General features: G+C 43.4%; 1 protein-coding gene across 1 annotated transcript in view; it reads left to right on the top strand.

The window, feature by feature from the left end:
- MFSD2A (MFSD2 lysolipid transporter A, lysophospholipid) overlaps nt 1-19,002 on the top strand; it is a 65,660-nt gene that overhangs the window by 9,511 nt on the left and 37,147 nt on the right. Inside the window, exons 2-3 of the mRNA XM_060784614.2 lie at nt 6,120-6,245; nt 7,689-7,813. Coding sequence (XP_060640597.1) covers nt 6,120-6,245; nt 7,689-7,813 — 251 coding nt within the window. The remainder of the gene's footprint in view (nt 1-6,119; nt 6,246-7,688; nt 7,814-19,002) is intronic.

Here is a 19,002-nt window from a genome sequence, read left to right as displayed (position 1 = left end):
CGTATCTGTGTTTTGTGATCCGCTCTGAGTCCCCTTCGGGGTGAGAAGGGCGGAATATAAATACTGTAAATAAATAATACAATATAATGCAATGCCTTCTTCCATCCAAGTGCTATCCAGGCCTGGCCCTGGTTAGCTGCCAGGATCAGACACTATCTGGTGGCTTGGGAAAATAGGATTATCAAGAGGTTCCTTACCAGAGCATCTTGTAGGTGGGGATTATAGGAGTTGTAGACCTAAAAGCATGTCTTTCACACCCACTGAAAGAGGGTGCAATCGTACATGTTGCATGTGGCAGAAAGGGCTCTGGTTCTTGGCAGAGAGAAGTGCCTTAATAGTAGCCATATTTGTGGTGGCCCTTGCAAACCGGCTGGGGTTGTGTTCAGATGTGGGTATTTTGTGGAGTAAAACCACATTGTGTTACTATTTAGAGCTGGCTTGGAGGTGCTGCTTGCAATTTCTTATTGCGGTATACATTTTTGAGTGTTGACAGGTTCAAATATTGGGAAAAGAAAATTGGAAGTGTGTGGTTTGATTTGTGTCTTTTCCATTTAGCAGTGTAGCATCCTATTCCTCTTGAGGTGCAGCTACACTGCAGAATGAATGCAGTTTGATACCACTTTAACTGCCATGACTCAATGCTATGGAATAATGGAACACCAAGACTCTTTGGCAGAGAAGGCTACAGACATGGTAAAACTTCCAACTCCGATGGTGATGGTGATGATGGCAACGACAGTAATAATATGAGAAGCAACAGGAAAAGCTTACATGATATGAAGATTTAAAGATATAACTGCAAAGACTCTGGCAGAAGCCAGTTAAGATGGTCTCAGTGGTGATCGGCACACTGGCTGGATGCAGTACCTAAAGACCTTGGCCTGCACTTAAAAACAATCTGTGCTGACAAAATTCCCATCTGTCAGCTGCAAAAGGCCACCCGACTCAGATCTGCACGCATTATTCACCGATACATCACATAGTCCTACACACTTGGAAAGTGCCTTACATGTGATCAAATACAAAAACCAGCAGAATGATCTTGTTTGCTGTGTACTAATCTTGTTGTGTATCTTATAATCATCATCATCATCATCACAATAAATAAAATAAATTCCAATAAACATAATTACTTGCAACTTCATCAAGTAATTTATATGACATCAGTCATATAAATATAAGACTTTAAACAATCTAGACCAGGGGTCCTCAAACTTTTTAAACAGAGGGCCACGTCACAGTCTCTCAAACTGTTGGAGGGCCGGATTATAATTTGAAAAAAACATGAATGAATTCCTATGCATACTGCACATATCTTATTTGTAGTGCAAAAAATACTTAAAAACAATACAATAATTAAAATGAAGAACAATTTCAACAAATATAAAATTATTAGTATTTCAATGGGAAGTATGGGCCTGCTTTTGGCTGATGAGATAGGATTGTTGTTATTGTTGTGTGCTTTCAAGTCGTTTCAGACTTAGGTTGATCCTGTGCGAGGGCTGGGTAAATGACCTTGGAGGGCCGCACCCAGCCCTCGGCCCTCAGTTTGAGGACCCCTGATCTAGATATACAGTGTCATTAAAAATATCAAGGGTCCTACTCTTGATGGTAGAAACAGATGCTATAATCTCACAGCATTGAACCACGGCAGTTCAAGTGGGGTCAAAATGCATTAATTCAACAGCGTAACTGCACCCTGAGTTGCTGCAAGATGGAACTAAATCGTCCAAATATCTTGACAATCTCAAATAATGTCTTCTGTTCTCAAGTTAGTTGCTATGCGCCACACAACTGAAAGGAGGAACTATATTCAGATTAATTCTTCCCCACCCTGTTTAAAATCTTTTTTTTTTTTTTGCTTAGACCTCTTTTTGGGAAACAGTTATGAAAATATTCCATCTATATAATGAGAAGGCTTCTTTATTGTTTGTATGCTGTATCCAATTGTATAGCCAGGGTGGAGAAAGGAAGTTGTAGTAATCACACAGGAAGCAAATATTTGCACAGTATTTTTTTTTTTTTTTGGGAACAACTATACTTTGCATACTGGGTCAACAGAGAGTAGTGGTTTGAGCATTGGATCACGTTTCCGAAGACCAGGGTTTGAATAATTGCTTAGGAGATTCCACCTGAACATTAGGAAGAACTTCCTAACTGTGAGAGCTGTTCAGCAGAGGAACTCTCTACCCCAAAGTGTGGTGGAGGCTCCTATGGAGGCTTTTAAACAGAGGCTGGATGGCCATCTGTTGGGGGTGCTTTGAACGCGATTGTCCTGCTTCTTGGCAGGGGGTTGGACTGGATGGCCCACGAGGTCTCTTCCAACTCTGATTCTATGATTAGCCATGGAAACGCATTGGATGACCTTGGATAGAGTTACAACCTCTCAGGGTGCATCTCCAGTGTTTCACCTATTGCAGGAATAACTGACTGATTCCTAATCCATCTAAAACACAGATATGTGCTTTTCATCTTAAGAACAGACAAGCATCTCAAGCTCCGAGGACTACCTGGGAAGGAACCCACTGGAGCATTGCAGCACACCCAAATACTTGGGAATTCCCCTGGATGGTGCTTAGAATATCAGGCAAAAAGTGTCTCTGTCCTCCATTGTGCATGTGGCAGGGCGCAGGTTGCATTGTAATATGTGGTCTGTGGTTTGCTCTGCTCCACAATCACATGGAGAGTCCACAATCGCTGGAGATATCAATGCCTTGGTCCTTTCTTTACAGGTTGCTAGAAACAATATCATACAAAAGCTGACTGGCACAACCTGGGGATCACAACCAGACACTGTGAAGATATCTGCCCTTGTGCTTTGCTACTCCACTGCTGAGTATACATGCCAGGTGTGGAAGACATCTTACCACGCTAAAAGAGTGGATGTGGCTCTTAATGAGACATTCCACATTATGAAAGGATGTCTACCCGTCACACTTCTGGAGAAATTATACCGTTTAGCTGGTATTGCATCACCTGTCATCCATCAGGAAGTAGCAGCCAGTAAAGAAAGGACCAAGGCAGTAACATCTCTGGCCCATCCTCTGTCTGGATATCAGCCAGCATGCCAATGCCTTAAACAATGAAACAGCTTCCTAAGGTCTACAGATATACTCCTCAGCAAGTGAGAGTCCAACAGCGGCAGGCTAAAATCGGGAACCTCAATCAGTGGCTGATGCCAAATGAGAAACTCCCTCCTGGGCACACATACGACTGGGAAGGCAGTGAACAAACTGCGCTCTGACACCACGAGATGCAGAGCCAATCTTAAGAAATGGGACCACAAAGTGGAGTCCATGGCATGTGATTGTGGAGCAGAGCAAACCACAGACCACCTACTACAATGTAACCTGAGCCCTGCCACATGCAGGACCTTTTTACAACAACACTAGAGGCACTCCCAGTGGCCAGCTACTGGTCAAAGGACATTTAGCATAATGCCGAGTTTTTAATTTTGTGTTTTTAAATATATTATAACTGTACCCTCTGTTCGCTTCTGACACGATAAATAAATAAATCTCCACTGCGAAATGAATGCAGTTTCAGACTGCTTTCATTCCCTTGGCTCAGTGCCATGCAATTCTGGGAGTTGTAGTTTGCTGGCACTTCAACACACTTTAACAGAGAACGCTAAAGAGTTTATAAGACTACAGTTTCCATGATTCCATAGCCTTGAGTCATGGCAGTTTAAGCACAATTCCTAACAGCCGGTCGTTGAAGTTTGCCCACCCCTGGTTTAGATGCTCTCTGGCTCAAGCAAACTGCATTAGTGTGTTTGGAGAGTTTGCGTTTTCAGACTGGCTAATAAAAAAAGGGAGAATGTTGTAATTGCTTTCTTATCATTGATTTTTATCTGTGGTTGAATCCTGTGCAAGTAAGAAATGGAGTTGCAAAACTTTTCAGCCCCGAACGAGATTTCAAACCAAAGGTTTACAATGCCAGAAAAGCAACACATGGGATCATTCTTCCTAAATAGTGTTGTGATGCAGTGATGGGTTGAGGGGATGAATCATTCCTTTGCTGCAAGAGAAGGACTTGATCTTTTAAGACCGGCTTTTGCAAATCCACTTATCTGGCTGGAATTGGGTTATCTTGATATCGTCAAACAAGTGTGAATGTGGCATCTGATCCCTCGTGATGCGCAAATGACCATCTTCTAATAGAGGGATCACCATTGTCTCTCTTAAGGCGTCACTTTTCAAGGCTTGTTTGCTTCTCACCAAGAACATTTTGCAAAAACATTGGAATGGACGCTTCCATAGTGCTGGGCAAAGGGATAAAAGAAGGCAAGATGTAGCTTAAACAAGTTCAGACCCTAGTTCAGTGGTTCTTAACCTTCCTAATTCCTTACTACAGTTCCTCATGTTTTGGTGACCCCCAACCATAAAATTATTTTCCTTGCTACTTCATAACTAATTTTTCCACTGTTATGAATCGTAATGTAAACGGATGAGGAATGGAACAGGAAGACATAGTTTTATAATTTTTGTTGTTTTATAGTTTATTGTTTTTATTGCTTTTATGGTTTTTACACGTATTATGATGTGATTTATTTGCTTTTAACTGATGTATGTATTTCTATATGGCATCTAATTGTTGCCGATTTGTACGCCACCCTGAGTCGCCTTCGGGCTGAAAAGGGCGGGATAAAAGTGAAGTAAATAAATAATAAATTATGTAAATATCTGATATGCAGGATATAAATATCGGATGTAAATATCAGTAAATATCTGATATACGTTCACTGGACCAAATTTGGCACAAATACCCAATACAACCAAATATGAATACTGGTGGGGTTGGGGTGGATTGGTGTTGTAATTTAGAAATTGTAGTTGCTGGGATTGATAGTTAACCTACAATCAAAGAGCATTCTGACCTCTACCAACGATAGCAATGAACCAATCTTGGCACACAGAACTCCCATGACCAATAGGAAATACTGGAAGGGTTTGGTGGGCATTGACCTTGCGTTTTGGAGTTGTAGTTCACCTACATCCAGAGAACACTGTGGACTCAAACAATGATGGATCTGGACCAAACTTGGCATGAATACTCAATATGCGCAAATGTGAACACTGGTGGAGCTTGACACTTGGGAGTTGTAGTTACCAGGTTTTATAGTTCACCTACAATCAAAAAGCATTCTGAACTACACAAACAATGGAGTTGAACCAATCTTGGCAGACAGAACTCCCAAGACCAACTTGATCTCCCCTTACTGCTTGGAGTCTCTGAAACAGCCCTCTCCTTGGCTGAGAGGCCAGCTGAGAGGCTGGCCAATCACAACAGAGGAGGGCTTTTAGTGGGAGGATTTGTCGTCTGTTTCCAAAAAGGAAGAGAAGGACAGTCAGAGAGATCTTCAGCCTTCTCTGCCAAAGGGGTTCCTAAGACCACCCGAAAAATGTGGTTCTTGATGGTCTTTGGTGACCCCCCTGAAACTGTCTTCGCAACTCCCTCAGGGGTCTCAACCCCCAGGTTGAGAAACGCTGCCCAGGTTGGTCTGAACCTGACTAAGGGAGCTCACGCTACACAAGAGATTTCTCAATCTGGGGGTTGTAAGGGGATGTCAGAGGGGTTGCCAAGGATCATCAGAAATTTCTGAATTAATGCAGTTTGATACTGCTTTAACACCCATGGCTCATTGCTAAGGGATCATGGGAGTTGTCGTTTTTCAAGGTTTTTTGCTTTCTCTGCCAAAGAGTGCTGGTAACTCACCAAACTACATTCCAGTAAGTCAATAGCAATGAGTAATGCAGTTAAAGTGGAGTCAAACTGCATTCATTCTACAATGTAGATGCACCCAATGGCTAGTTTGCCACAGCTCTAAGCTACTCCTTCATCATTTAGAAAGCCATAGGTTAGGTGCACCTTTTAAAAGTCTCAAATAGACTGACGTTTTTTAAAAAAACACACAAGTCTACATATACTTTTCCACTTCCCAAGAATAACAAAGTGATGGAATCAGTGATAACATGATCAACCGTGTTGTTTGAGTTCCAATGCTTCTGTTCTGTTTGGGTGCAACAGTGGATTTATTGCAACGTTTCCATCTTTTCACAATAGCTTTGGGTCAGTAATTGTGAATTAATTCATCTCTGCTTTGCTCCTTTTTGCAGAGGGAAAGCAAAGGAAAGCTCTCGATATGCAGCAAGGTCTGTTACGCCATTGGTGGGGCTCCCTATCAGATCACCGGCTGCGCTTTGGGCTTCTTCCTGCAAATCTACTTGCTGGATGTCGCACAGGTAAGACCTAGAAGCTTCCTTTTGAGAAAAAGCAAACAGTGGCAGAAGCCATTTATGACTGGATTGAATTAGAGTCATCCCTCGGCATTTGTAGGTTAAGCTTCTGTGGATTTGATTATTTAGCCATTGCTGTGTTTGCCGCCCCCTTTGGTGCTACCGTCCTATAAGAGAGGTTCTCTCTCGGCATTCCTGGGTCCTCCAATAATATTCTGAGTGAAAAGGGACTGTAGAATTGTGTTGGAGGACCTAGAAATAAAAGTGTTCTCTCCGTGTAAAGTAGTGGGACTGTACTCACATTTCCTCCCCATTTTTGCAGGCTGAAATTTACACCAGGAATGGGTTATATATGGTGCCCAAAGTGCAATTTTATGGCAACTCAATTGGAAGTTGTTCATTTCAATGACATTTCACTATTATCATTAGTTCCCAGTTTCCACAAGAAATTCTAGAACATATGCAGAGTCTCCTCCGCTGACCACAGTGCACAGGATGGTCTATATAGGGAGATGCAATTGGACAAATAGCTTAGACTCAAACTGTTTAGGGCTTTATAGGTAATGACCAGCACTATATATTTAGTCCGGAAGCAGATCGGCGACCAATGGAGGTGTCGCAGCATGGGAGTAGGAGCCCCCGGTAGCGCAGTGGGTTAAACCCTTGTGCTGACAGGAGAGCTCCCTCTGTCAGCTCCAGCTCTCCATGCGGGGACATGGGAGAAACCTTCCACAAGGATGGTAAACCATCAAAACATCCATGCATCCCCTGGGCAATGTCCTTGCAGATGACCAGTTCTCTCACACCAGAAGCAACTTGCAGTTCCTCCAGTCGCTCCTGACTTGGGGGGAAAAAAAGCATGGGAGTCATCCTCTCATGATACAATGCTCCAGTTAGCAATCTGGCTACTGATCTCTGCACTAATTTACACTGGAGAAGGACGTTTCTTAGAGGACATTTTAGCCAAATCCATGAATAACACTATGTAACACGATTTTTGTTCCTGGGTTATAAATGTGATTTCCTAATTGTTTCTGTCATAAAAACATGGAGAAAGTGTATTAAACTGCAAAAACTTTGTTTTTGCGAGACATCCTGCAGCACATTTTGCTATAAATTTTTAATGAATCTCTCATAGAGTCTCAACCAATTCAACGTAGTTTGCGGCAGCCACAAAAACGCAGTTTATGAAGTATAACAACTACTTTCAAAGGAAGAACTGCACAATTAAACAGGAAATAACACTTTCAAGTCAGAAACAGAAAAAAAATCAAATTTTCTTACATAGTGTAATCAAATCTGCACATGTCAAAACTCCAAATGTGGAGAGACATCTGTAATGACAGTTCTCTCCTTTGTGAAGCATTTCCTTGTGTGTTTATGGGCTCCATTGCCCCAGGTTTTAAATATCTCGGGCTGAACTGTCTCCTTTTTCTTCCCTTCTCCCAGCTGGACCCCTTCTATGCCTCCATCATCCTTTTTGTGGGCCGCGCGTGGGATGCCGTGACCGACCCCTTGGTTGGGTTCTTTATCAGTAAAACGTCATGGAGTCGCTTTGGACGCCTGATGCCCTGGTAAGTTCGTCTTTGTTGAAATCCATCACACAAAATAATATTTTGTGACTGGACTGCATTTTTGCCCAGATGGGAGTGGAGCAAAGGTGTCTCCAACTACTTTTGTACTCTGTTCTACCAAAAATAGCAATTCTATTTTTCCTTGACAGATTCTAACTGCTCTCCATGTGTTGTGACTCGGGTAACAGAGATTGTCTTACACAGCATTTGAAGTGTTAATAGCAGTCTGAACTGGAATTGTCAGCTGTATCTTTAAGTCTCTTATTCAGGGTATCATCATCACTGTCAGACTCACTGGCCACCCGCTTTACTCCCCGGTAATCTGACTCTACTAGGTCCTCAGGGCCGAACCCTGCAAAGTCCTCCGAATCACTCGGGGCCAAAATGATATCACGAATACGCTTCAGCTGACGCTGATCCAAGTCTGACTCAGCATCACTCCTCCTTCTCCTGCAACTGGTAGTAGATACGTTGCTGTGACGCTGAGCCTCAACACCATGGATTCTGTGTCGATCTTTACTTGTTCTATCCTTTCAGCAACTTTAATAAATAATTATAAACTTTATTTATACCCCGCCACCATCTCCCCAATGGGGACTCGGAGCGGTTTACATGAAGCCAAGCCCAAACAACAATTACAATAAAGAAAAACCGAAAACGCGAACCGAAAACACGAACAATAAATAACAACATAATTACATAAAACATGTGAATACAAAACAATATAAAATTACAATAAACACAATGACAATGGGCGGGCTACATGTAATTATTAAAAGAAGAACTAATTAAAAACTCGGGCAAGATAAAAGAGAAGCAGGTTATTTGTGGAGGAGGGCTCATTATAGCGGGGATTGTGGAATCAGGCTCTTATATTGTTTTATATGTTTAAGTGTTTTGCTATATTTCTGTCCTGGATTGCATTGCTTGGTCCAATCAGGTTGGCACAAAATATGAAAAATTATGTTGGCATCACGAGTGCATTTTCCGCATCCATAGAGGGCAACCAAAAAAAGCTGGGCCAAAAAATGGGATGAGTGAAAAGCCAGTGGATCCACGGCCAAAAAGATATTCACTAAAGCAGCAGCATGGTCTCCAGGTTTGCTAGCAATGGTTGCCCTAATTGGAGCATTCTCACCATCCTGGGATCTGCTTATATTTTGGGTACAGTTTGCCTTTTGGAGCAAGGCATAATAATAATAATAATAATAATAATAATAATAATAATAATATCACTTTATTTGTACCCCGCTACCATCTCCCCAAGGGACTCGGTGCGGCTTACATGAGACCAAGCCCAAACACAACAATACAAGCAATAACAACACAGTACAAGCAATTAAAAACACATAGACAATAAGATATGCAACATTATCAATGAAACAGCACATAATTAAAAACAGTGGGAAGGCCAAATGTAGAGTTAAAATTGGAAACAATGCCGGGACATGAACAGAAGGTGATACTGGTGTTTGTGGAAGGGCATACGAACAGACTTAAAGAAATGTAAAGTGCTTTGTAGAAATGTAAAGGAGGACAAAGTGCTATGGGTCATTATTCTGGGAAGGCACACTGGAACAGCCACATCTTCAAGTTCCTCCTGAAGACTGCCAAAGATGGAGCCTGTCTGATGTCTTTAGGGAGTGAGTTCCAGAGTCAAGGGGCCACCACCGAAAAGGCCCTCTCTCTCGTCCCCACCAATCGCGCCTGCGATGCTGGTGGGATTGAGAGCAGGGCCTCTCCGGATGATCGAAGGGATCGCGTGGGTTCGTAAATAGAGATGTGATCATGGAAAACGAATGGCTAGGCCTGGAGTTTCCCCTTCTGCTCTTTGCCTGGCATCAACTTTCGCTTTGAAGATCATGGTGGAAATGTAATGGCAACCTCTGTAGATGGACAACCACAATTTCCTTGGCCTTGAAGGCATTGCTTAGTGAGGAAGAGAACCTGGCTCAAATATGAACTTGTCTTAGACAAAAAGGATCAGTCCAAAGAGAAATTACAGACAACCTTCTCTTCTAAAGCATGATTACACCCTTCTCTCCATCCTTTGGGGTTTCCTAAAAGCATGGGGCATTCATTATAGACAGTTCTGTGTCTGTGCCTCACGTCAATAGTTATTTATTTATTGTATCAGAAGCGAACCAAAGGTACAGTTGTAATGTATTTTTATAAACACAGAGTTCAAAAACTTGGCATTATCCTAAATGTCCTCTGACCAGTAGCTGCCCACTTGAAGTGCCTCTGGTGTTGCTATGAGAAGGTGTTCCATTGTGCATGTGGCAGGGCTCAGGTTGCATTGTAATAGATCAGTGGTTCTCAAACTGTGGGTCCCCACGTGTTTTGGCCTACAACTTCCAGAAATCCCAGCCAGTTTACCAGCTGTTAGGATTTTTGGGAGTTGAAGGCCAAAACATATGGGGACCCACAGGTTGAGAACCACTGTAATAGGTGGCTTGTAATTTGCTCTTCTCCACTTTGTGGCCCCATTTCTTAAGGTTGGCTCTGTGTCTCATGGTGCCAGAGCGCCTTCCAAGTTGCCCAGTCTTCTGTGTGCCCAGGAGGGCGTCTTTCATTCAGTATCAGCCATGGCTTGAGGTTCCGGGTTTTAGCCTGCCACTTTTGAACTCTTGCTTGTGGAGGTGTTCCTGCGAGTGTATCTATAGATCTTAGAAAGCTATTTCTTGATTTAAGGCGTTGGCGTGCTGGCTGATATCCAAACAGGGGATGGGCCGGAGATATCACTGCCTTGGTCCTTTCTTTATTGGCTGCTACTTCCTGACAGATGTCTGGTGATGCAATACCAGCTAAACAGCATAATTTCTCCAGTGGTGTAGGGCATAGACATCCTGTGATAATGCTACATGTCTCATTAAGAGCAACATTCACTATTTTAGCATGGTGAGATGTGTTCCATACTGAGCATGCGTACTCAGCAGCAAAGTTCAAGGGCAGATGTCTTCACTGTACATGTCAATAGTTGATAAGAGGGAGACTCAAGGAATTTCATTGGGCTTTCTTAAGAAAGTAATACTCCAAAGAGGTTGGAGCAAAATGCTATCTAAACACATTGGTGGTCTTCCATCCAGGTTGTAACCAATGCATCTACCTCAGGCATGAGCAAACTTTGGCCCTCCAGGTGTTTTGGACTTCAACTCCCACAATTCCTAGCAGCCTGCCGGCTGTTAGGAATTGTGGGAGTTGAAGTCCAAAACACCTGGAGGGCCAAAGTTTGCCCATGCCTGATCTAGCAGGTTATTGTTGCATTAAGACTACTATGCTGTTTGAGCCACTAACCTGTTTGTGAAATAGTCAGCTGAGTTGTAGGTGGCAAAGGTGCTAATGGAAGATAAAGAGATTCCCCCTGTAAGTCGAGTGAATCAAATGCTCTGAATATTTGGTCTGATTTAGTCATTGTAAATGTTTAAAAAAAGGGAAGAGATTACGATCGCTGCTGTCTGCCGCACCCCACCCATCTTTAAAGGGAATGCGTGTGCCTGGACCGTATCATGGATGTATAGCAGCTCCACCTCTGAAGAAGCCTTAGGAAATCTTTTGCAAGCAGGCTTATTGCAAAACTTGAAGTCCTTTCTTACCCAGGCAAAGGCATCTTGTTGCACCTTCAAGACTTAACTGAGAGAAGATAAGCTTTTGTAGACCCAGGGTGATTCCAATCTACACAGTTTGGCATGGTTTGAACTGCCATGGCCCAAAGCAATGGAATCCCATACTCTTTAGGCCTCTTGGCCAAAGAGTGCTGGTGCCTCACCAAATTCCATTGCATTGAGCCTTGGCAGTTCACATGGTGTCGAATTGCATTCCTTCAACAGTGTAGATGCGCTCTTAGGCCCCATCTACACTACTGTATAAAGCAGTTTCAGGATCCAGATTAACTACACTGAATTATATGGCAATGTGGACTCCTATAATGCAGTTAATCGAATTCTAAAATAGCATTATATGGCAGTGAAGTTCTTGCCCAGGGTTTCTCAACCTGGTGGGGGGGGGGGGTGTTGCGAAAGAGGTTTCCTAGGGGTTGCTAAAGACCATCAGAAAACACATATTTCTGATGGTCTTTAGCAACCCCTAGGAAAGCTCTTTCGCAACCCCCCCCCCCCTCCGGCCAGGTTAAGACACATATTTCTGATGGTCTTAGGATCCCCTTTGGCAGAGAAGACTGAAGATCTCTCCAACTGTCCTTCTCTTCCTTTTTGGAAACAGACCACGAATCCTCCCACCAAAAGCCCTCATCCTGCTGTGATTGGCCAGCCTCTCAGGCAAGGAGAGGGCTGTTTCTGAGACTCCAAGCAGGGAGAGGTGAGCAGGCGTGCTCGGCGCATGGCAGCGTGGTGCACATGTGCGGGTGAGGGAGAGCTTGCAAGGCTGGAGGGAGGCTCATGCCAGTGAGTACCTTCAAGGCAGGGGGTTCTGTGTGGGAAGTTTGGCCCAATTCTATCATTGGTGGGGTTCAGAATGCTCTTTAAGTGTAGGTGAACTATAAATCCCAGCAACTACAACTCCCAAATGTCAAGGTCCGTTTTCCCCAAACCTCCACAGTTATGAAAGAGTAACAAAAATAAAATTTTGGTTGAGGGTCACCACAACATGAGGAACTGTATTATGGGATTGCGGCATTAAGAAAGTTGAGAAACACTGTTCTAGCCAAAGTCTGCTTCTTCAGATGGGAAAGCTTATACCAACTCCATTCTCTCATCCAATCTCTAAAATTATACAATGCTGATATTTCCAATTAACATGGTTATATTTTTGAATTTTTGATTCTGAGGGCATGTAAGTCATAGTCAAGAGGGATCTGAATTATGGCTCAGACCTATTGAACTTTGCCTGCCACTTGGTTGCCCTTCTGGGTGTGGTACCATTGCTGCATTGTTGTTGTTTGTATGGGGTTTTTTTTTAGCGACTTACCCACACGACTGCCTCCCCTTCCCTTTCTATTCTGGGTAGCCAGTGGAAATATTGCTTCCTATGGAAGTGTCAGGGGCTCGAATGGTCCTCTTGGCACCAAGAGGCTAAGCTTAGCAGTTTCTGATGCAAGAGGTGTCTGGAGCAGATGGCCCTCGAGGTCATGTCCCAAAAAAAAAGGAGTCCGCATGCATCTTTCTAAAACTACCCTGTCTTCATGCACGTCCTCCTCTCCCTGCAAAAGTGCCAGTATACAGTATAGGTTTACTCAATATGAAAACCTCTTCATTGAGTGGAGTGTAGTCCCTGCATAGGCTTCGAAAGAAATTCGCAAGATCGCTTGTAACATCTGGTATTTACAATCGAGTTCTTCTATGACAGAAGTGTTCAATTCATGTTCTGGAGTGCTGTGTTGGGTCTTGGCAAATGAATCACAAGATTGTGCATGAGTTTTCCTGAAAGATTGCCATTACATTAATGTTTGTGAATATCACTTGTTCAAAGAGCTGACTTCTAACAAGGTCTAACAAGGTCATGCTTTCCTTGACTAGTGGTTTTCAAAAGCTGGTCTCCACATGTTCATGGGGATTCACATTTGCCAAACGGATATGACATGATAACTGCACAATAAGGTTTTGGTGCAGTTATTTCCAATAGGCTATGGAATTTCCAATACTTTTCCATTTCCATTTCTGGATGTTTTTAAGCAAAGGCAGGGTGGTTATCTAAACAGTTCTGGCCCAATTTACTTGTCCGAACGCATCTCCCCTTATGAACCATCTAGGACCTTAAGATAGTCTGGGGAGGCCTTGCTCTCGATCCCGCCTTCATCACAAGTACGGTTGGCAGGTACGAGGGACAGGGCCTTCTCAGTGGTGGCCCCTCAGCTATGGAACGCCCTACCTAGGGATATCAGATTGGCTCCCTTCCTTTTAACATGTCGGAGGAAAGTTAAGACATGATTGTTTGAGCAAGCGTTTACAAATGCCAAGTAACTGACATAGGAAATGGAATGACTAGACCAGGGGTCCTCAAGCTATGGCCCGAGGGCCGAATATGGTCCTCCAAGGTCATTTACCCGGCTCTCACTCAGGGTCAGCCTAAGTTTGAAACGACTTGAAAGCACACAACAACAACAAGCACAACAACAATAATAAAAACTAAACAAATCAATGAAATATAAATTCATAGTGTCTCCTTGGTAAAAACGTTGTCCAGACTCATTGTCTAGTCCAGGGATCCTAACTATGGCCCAGGGGCCAGATACAGCCCTCCAAGGTCATTTACCCGGCCCTCACTCAGGGTCAGCCTAAGTTTCAAATGACTTGAAAGCACACAACAACAATAAAAACTAAACAAATCAATGAAATATAAATTCATAGTGTCTCCTTGTTAAAAACGTTGTCCGGACTCATTGTCTAGTCCAGGGGTCCTCAAACTATGGCCTGGGGGCCGGATATGGCCCTCCAAGGTCATTTACCTGGCCCTCAATTAGGGTCAACCTAAGTCTGAAACAACTTGAAAGCGCACAACAACAACAATCCTATCTCATCAGCCAAAAGTAGGTCTTATATTTATTAACATTGTAAGTAAGTTTATATTTGCTAAAATTGTTTTTCATTTTAAGTATTGTATTCTTTTAAAGTGTTTTTTGCACTACAAATAAGATGTGTGCAGTGTGCATAGGAATTCATTCTTTTTTTTTTTCAAATTATAATCCGGCCCTTCAACAGTTTGAGGGACTGTGACCTGGCCCTCTGTTTAAAAAGTTTGAGGACCCCTGGACTAGACAATGGAACTGGACAATGTTTTAACAAGGAGAAGCTAATGATGTTGGTTTTTATTGTCTCTGTTGTGGTTTTATATTGTAATTTAATGTTTTTATTTGCATTTTGATATTATGTGTATTGACTTGCTGCCTGTAAACTGCCTTGAGTCATCGAAAGGCTGAGAAAGGCGGTATACAAATACAGTAAAGAAATAATAAATCTGTTGGGAATGCTTTGATTGTATGTTCCTGCGTGGCAGATAGGGGTTGGACTGGATGGCCCTTGGAGTCTCTTCCAGCTCTATCATTCTATTGATGTCAAGCACAGACTGCGCTCAACATCACTTTGAAATGAGGTTGCCATAGATCAACAGGTGGCTTGGAAGCAGACACAGATCAATCTTTGATCCTAAATTTGCAATCTAGAACATCCACAACTTGTAGGAATGTGTCTTTTTGGACTAGCTGGTGGAAATTCATGAGGTCGCCATAAGACAAGAGGCAGTTTGAGGGGATATGCACAGTTTCCTTTCCTTCTTTGAGCTAAAATCACTAGGAACCAACTTCCTTTCTGCTGTAGAGCATCTCTGGTGGAAGAAAGTTCTTGCTGCACCCGCCGAGCAAACGGTTAAATCCGGCTGCAATTCTGGGGGCGGAGGAGAGGCAGTGGCAGAGGAACACACCACCGGGCTCCACCAATGGGGCTCAAGCAGGGTGTGCACATGAGGCTGTCTGGCCTGCTCCTTAGATCTCCGTAGATCTTCAGTCGGTCGGAGGTTACTAGGAGTCAAACGGCTGGGAAGCAATGGGTCACTCCCAGGGAGGCAGGAGCCCAGAGGGAAAGAAGTCTGGCCTATGCAACACCTTTTGGGAGGGATGGCAAAATGAAGACATTGTGTGCTGATCGTCCCCCAAATAAAAATCTTGCCACCCCATATGAAATTGTCCTTGCATGACAAAGTTTGAGACATTAGATTTTTTTTTCATGAGTCTCCTACATTTGCATTTGATGTAATCCCCGAAATACACAGTGACAGACTTTGGGTGCATCTACACCAGTGTTTGTCAACCTGGGGGTTAGGACCCCTGGGTGGGTCGTGAGGGGGTGTCAGAGGGGTCGACAAAGACCCCTAATACAAAAATTATTTTCATTGCTACTTCATAACTGTAATTTTGCTACTGTTATGATACGTAATGTAAATATCTGATATGCAGGATGTATTTTCATTCACAGGTCCAAATTTGGTGCAGATACCCGATACGCCCAAATTTGAATACTGGTGGATTTGGGAGGGATCGATTTTGTCATTTGGGAGTTGTAGTTCACCCACAATCAAAGAGCATTCTGAACTCTACCAGTGATGGAATTGAACCAAACTTGGCACACAGAACACTCATGACCAACAGAAAACACTGAAAGAGTTTGATGGGCATTGACCTTGAGTTTTGGAGGTTTAGCTCACCTACATCCAGAGAGCACCATGGACTCAATGATGTATCTGGACCAAACTTGGCACAGATACTCAATATGCCCAAATGTGAACACTGGTGGATTTTGAGGAAAATAGACTTGACAGCCGAGAGTTGTAGTTGCTGGGATTTATAGTTCACCTACAATCCAAGAGAATTCTGAACCCCACAAACAATAGAATTGGGCCAAAGCTCCCACACAGAACCCCCATGCCTTGAAGGGACTCGCTGGCGCAAGTGTCCTCTTATGCTCTCTCTCGCATGCGCACCACTCTGCCATGTGCCGAGCATGCCTGCTCTCTCCTTCTCCTTCTCCAAAATAATAATAATAATAATAATAATAATAATAATAATAAAAACAATGGGGACTCGGGGCGGCTTACATGAGGCCAAGCCCAACAGCATATTACAATAAAATAAAACCAAAATACAATAACAATACAATAAAATACATACCAAAAAACCAACACGATAAAGCAAAATCATACACAATAAAATAACAATGAGCGGGCCGCATGTGCAAAATAAAAACTAAAATACTAAAAATACTAAAATCAGGATGATAGAGGGATGGAACAGATTGTTTGTAAGGGAGAAACTTATAATGGAACGGAGTCATAAAAATATACCTTCATACAGGTGGGGAAATATACTGTAGGGACAAAAAACCGTTATGGGGGAGCAACTGTGTATGATAGTATGACTACTCTCCAAAAGCGCATCGGAAAAGCCAGGTTTTGAGATCCTTCTTGAAAGTTTCTAAGGTGGGCAGGGGGGGGCTTCTTCTTGGCTGAGAGGCCGGACAATCACAGCGGATTTATAGTTCACCTACAATCGAAGAGCATTCTGAATCCCAACAATTGAATTGGGCCAAATTTCCCACACAGAACCCCCATCTTGAAGGGACTCACTGGTGTGAGCCTCCCTCCAGCCTTGCACACTCTCCCTTGCCTGCCTATGCATAGTTCACCTACAATCTAAGAGCATTCCGAACCCCACCAACAACTGAATTGGGCCAAACTTCCTGCACAGAACCCCCATGTCTTGAAGGAACTCACTGGTGCAAGCCTCCCTCCAGCCTTTCCCGCTCTCCCTTGCCTGCACATGCGCAGCATACTACCGTGCGCTAAGCATGCCTGCTTTCCCCCACTTGGAGTCCTCCCATTGGCTCAGAGGCTGGCTGAGTGATGGCCAATCACAGCAGAGGAGGGCTTTTGGTGGGAGGATTTGCCGTCTGTGTCCAAAAAGGAAGAGAAGGACAGGCGGAGAGATCTTCAGCCTTCTCTGCCAAAGGCGTTCCTTAGAACATCAGTAATATATGTTATCTGATGGTCTTTGGCGACCCCTCTGAAACCCCCTCGTGACCCGACCCCCAGGTTCAGAAACGTTGTACTAGTTGGATCACTTATAAAGGGGGCCCTCCAAAAGTGGAAAATCTCCAAGGCCGGCCTCTTTGGTTTTCTAAGCCAAAGCCGTGTCTGAAAGAGAAACAAGGTGTGAGTCAGCTAGAGGGCAGAGGGGCAAAAAAGAAAAAGAAATGTTATGGAAACATTGAGTAAGGCAACACATTTAGTACGCTAGAGACAGCCGTAAGAGGGTGCCTGCTACAGGTTGGAGGCGTTGCATGCTTTCCTCGCCTTTTCCAGACACGTCATCCTTGCTCCCAGCGTCATGGGAAATGACTGACTGGGAGAAAAATGCCCACGTGGCCTCTGTAAAAGGCTTGATCTTCTTCCCCTCCTTCTTCTGCAGGAAGAAGGGAAGGTTTCTCTCCTCCTTCTGCTAAGAGAGAGACATTCCAACTCTCTCAGCCACGTGGCTCTGGGTCCGAAGTCAGCAATGAACTTGTCACTTCTTGGAGTGGCTTTCTCTAATCTTCACCCGCTTCTGCCAGTTTTGCTTTCTCATTTGAATGGTCTCCTTCAGACCTGCGGTTATTTCATGTCACATTAATGAGAGGTCTGTAGAGAACAAGGTGGTGGAACAATCGCATCTGAACAGCGTTGCTTCGTAGGTGGCCTTTTCTTCCCACGGGATCTTTCTTGCTCATAAACATTCCTGCTGAAGGGCCAAGTAGCCCGAAGGAGAACGTCATGCGCTCACCTTCAGTAGAGATGTTCTGTGCCAATCTTTCACTAAAAGAATGGCAAACTCTGCAAGAACGCAGTGGCCTTCCCCATACATTTCAATGAAGCTTATACACAAAGCCCTCCCTGTGAATTGTGCTGTTGAGAGAGGACTCTCACACGTTTTCTTTGTCCAGAGTTTGCATATAGCTCTTTACCCATGCATGCGCATGCAGCTATGCACACGTACGTGAACACATTCTGAAATGGTAACTCTGTTTGTATCTTGCAATGAAACGCACATGAACAAATTCCCGGATCAGATAGAATCTGGTGCCTTTGAAGTATTAAGGCATTGAGTGTCTATTAAATATATTAAATACTAGCTGTCCCCTGCCACGTGTTGCAGTCTGTTGATCTGGAAAATAACGTAATGAGAAAGTGTTGGTTTCTAATATATGTAATTTCTTTCTGCTTTTGGGTAAACAGTATTCATTGCTGTTTCTTTGTCAGTGTTGTTGTGGAGAGTGTCTGGTTTGCCCACCCTGGAACATACAACATATCATTGTCCTTCTTTAAGGGTCCCTTTCAAATCTATGCTACTATATCTCTGTGTGTGAATCATATCTATCTATTTATCTATCTGTCTATATATATATATATATATATATATATATATATTGCTGGATGGCTCTTTGTCAGGAGAACTTTGATTACGTTTCCTTGCCCTGATGAAGGGAGTTGGATTGGATGGCCTTAAGTATTTTCTGTTGGTCATGGGGGTTCTGTGTGGGAAGTTTGCCCCGATTCTGTCGTTCATGGGGTTCAGAACGCTCTTTGATTGTAGATGAACTGTGGATCCCAGTGACTACAACTCCCAAATGTCAAGAGTTGTAGTTCACCTACATCCAGAGAGCACTGTGGACTCAAACAATGATAGATCTGGACCAAACTTGGCACGA

The sequence above is a fragment of the Anolis sagrei genome, chromosome X (assembly GCF_037176765.1).
Source record: "Anolis sagrei isolate rAnoSag1 chromosome X, rAnoSag1.mat, whole genome shotgun sequence".
NCBI lineage: Eukaryota > Metazoa > Chordata > Lepidosauria > Squamata > Dactyloidae > Anolis > Anolis sagrei.
The sequence above is the reverse complement of the archived record's forward strand: the minus strand, read 5'-3'. Positions and strand labels throughout refer to the sequence as shown.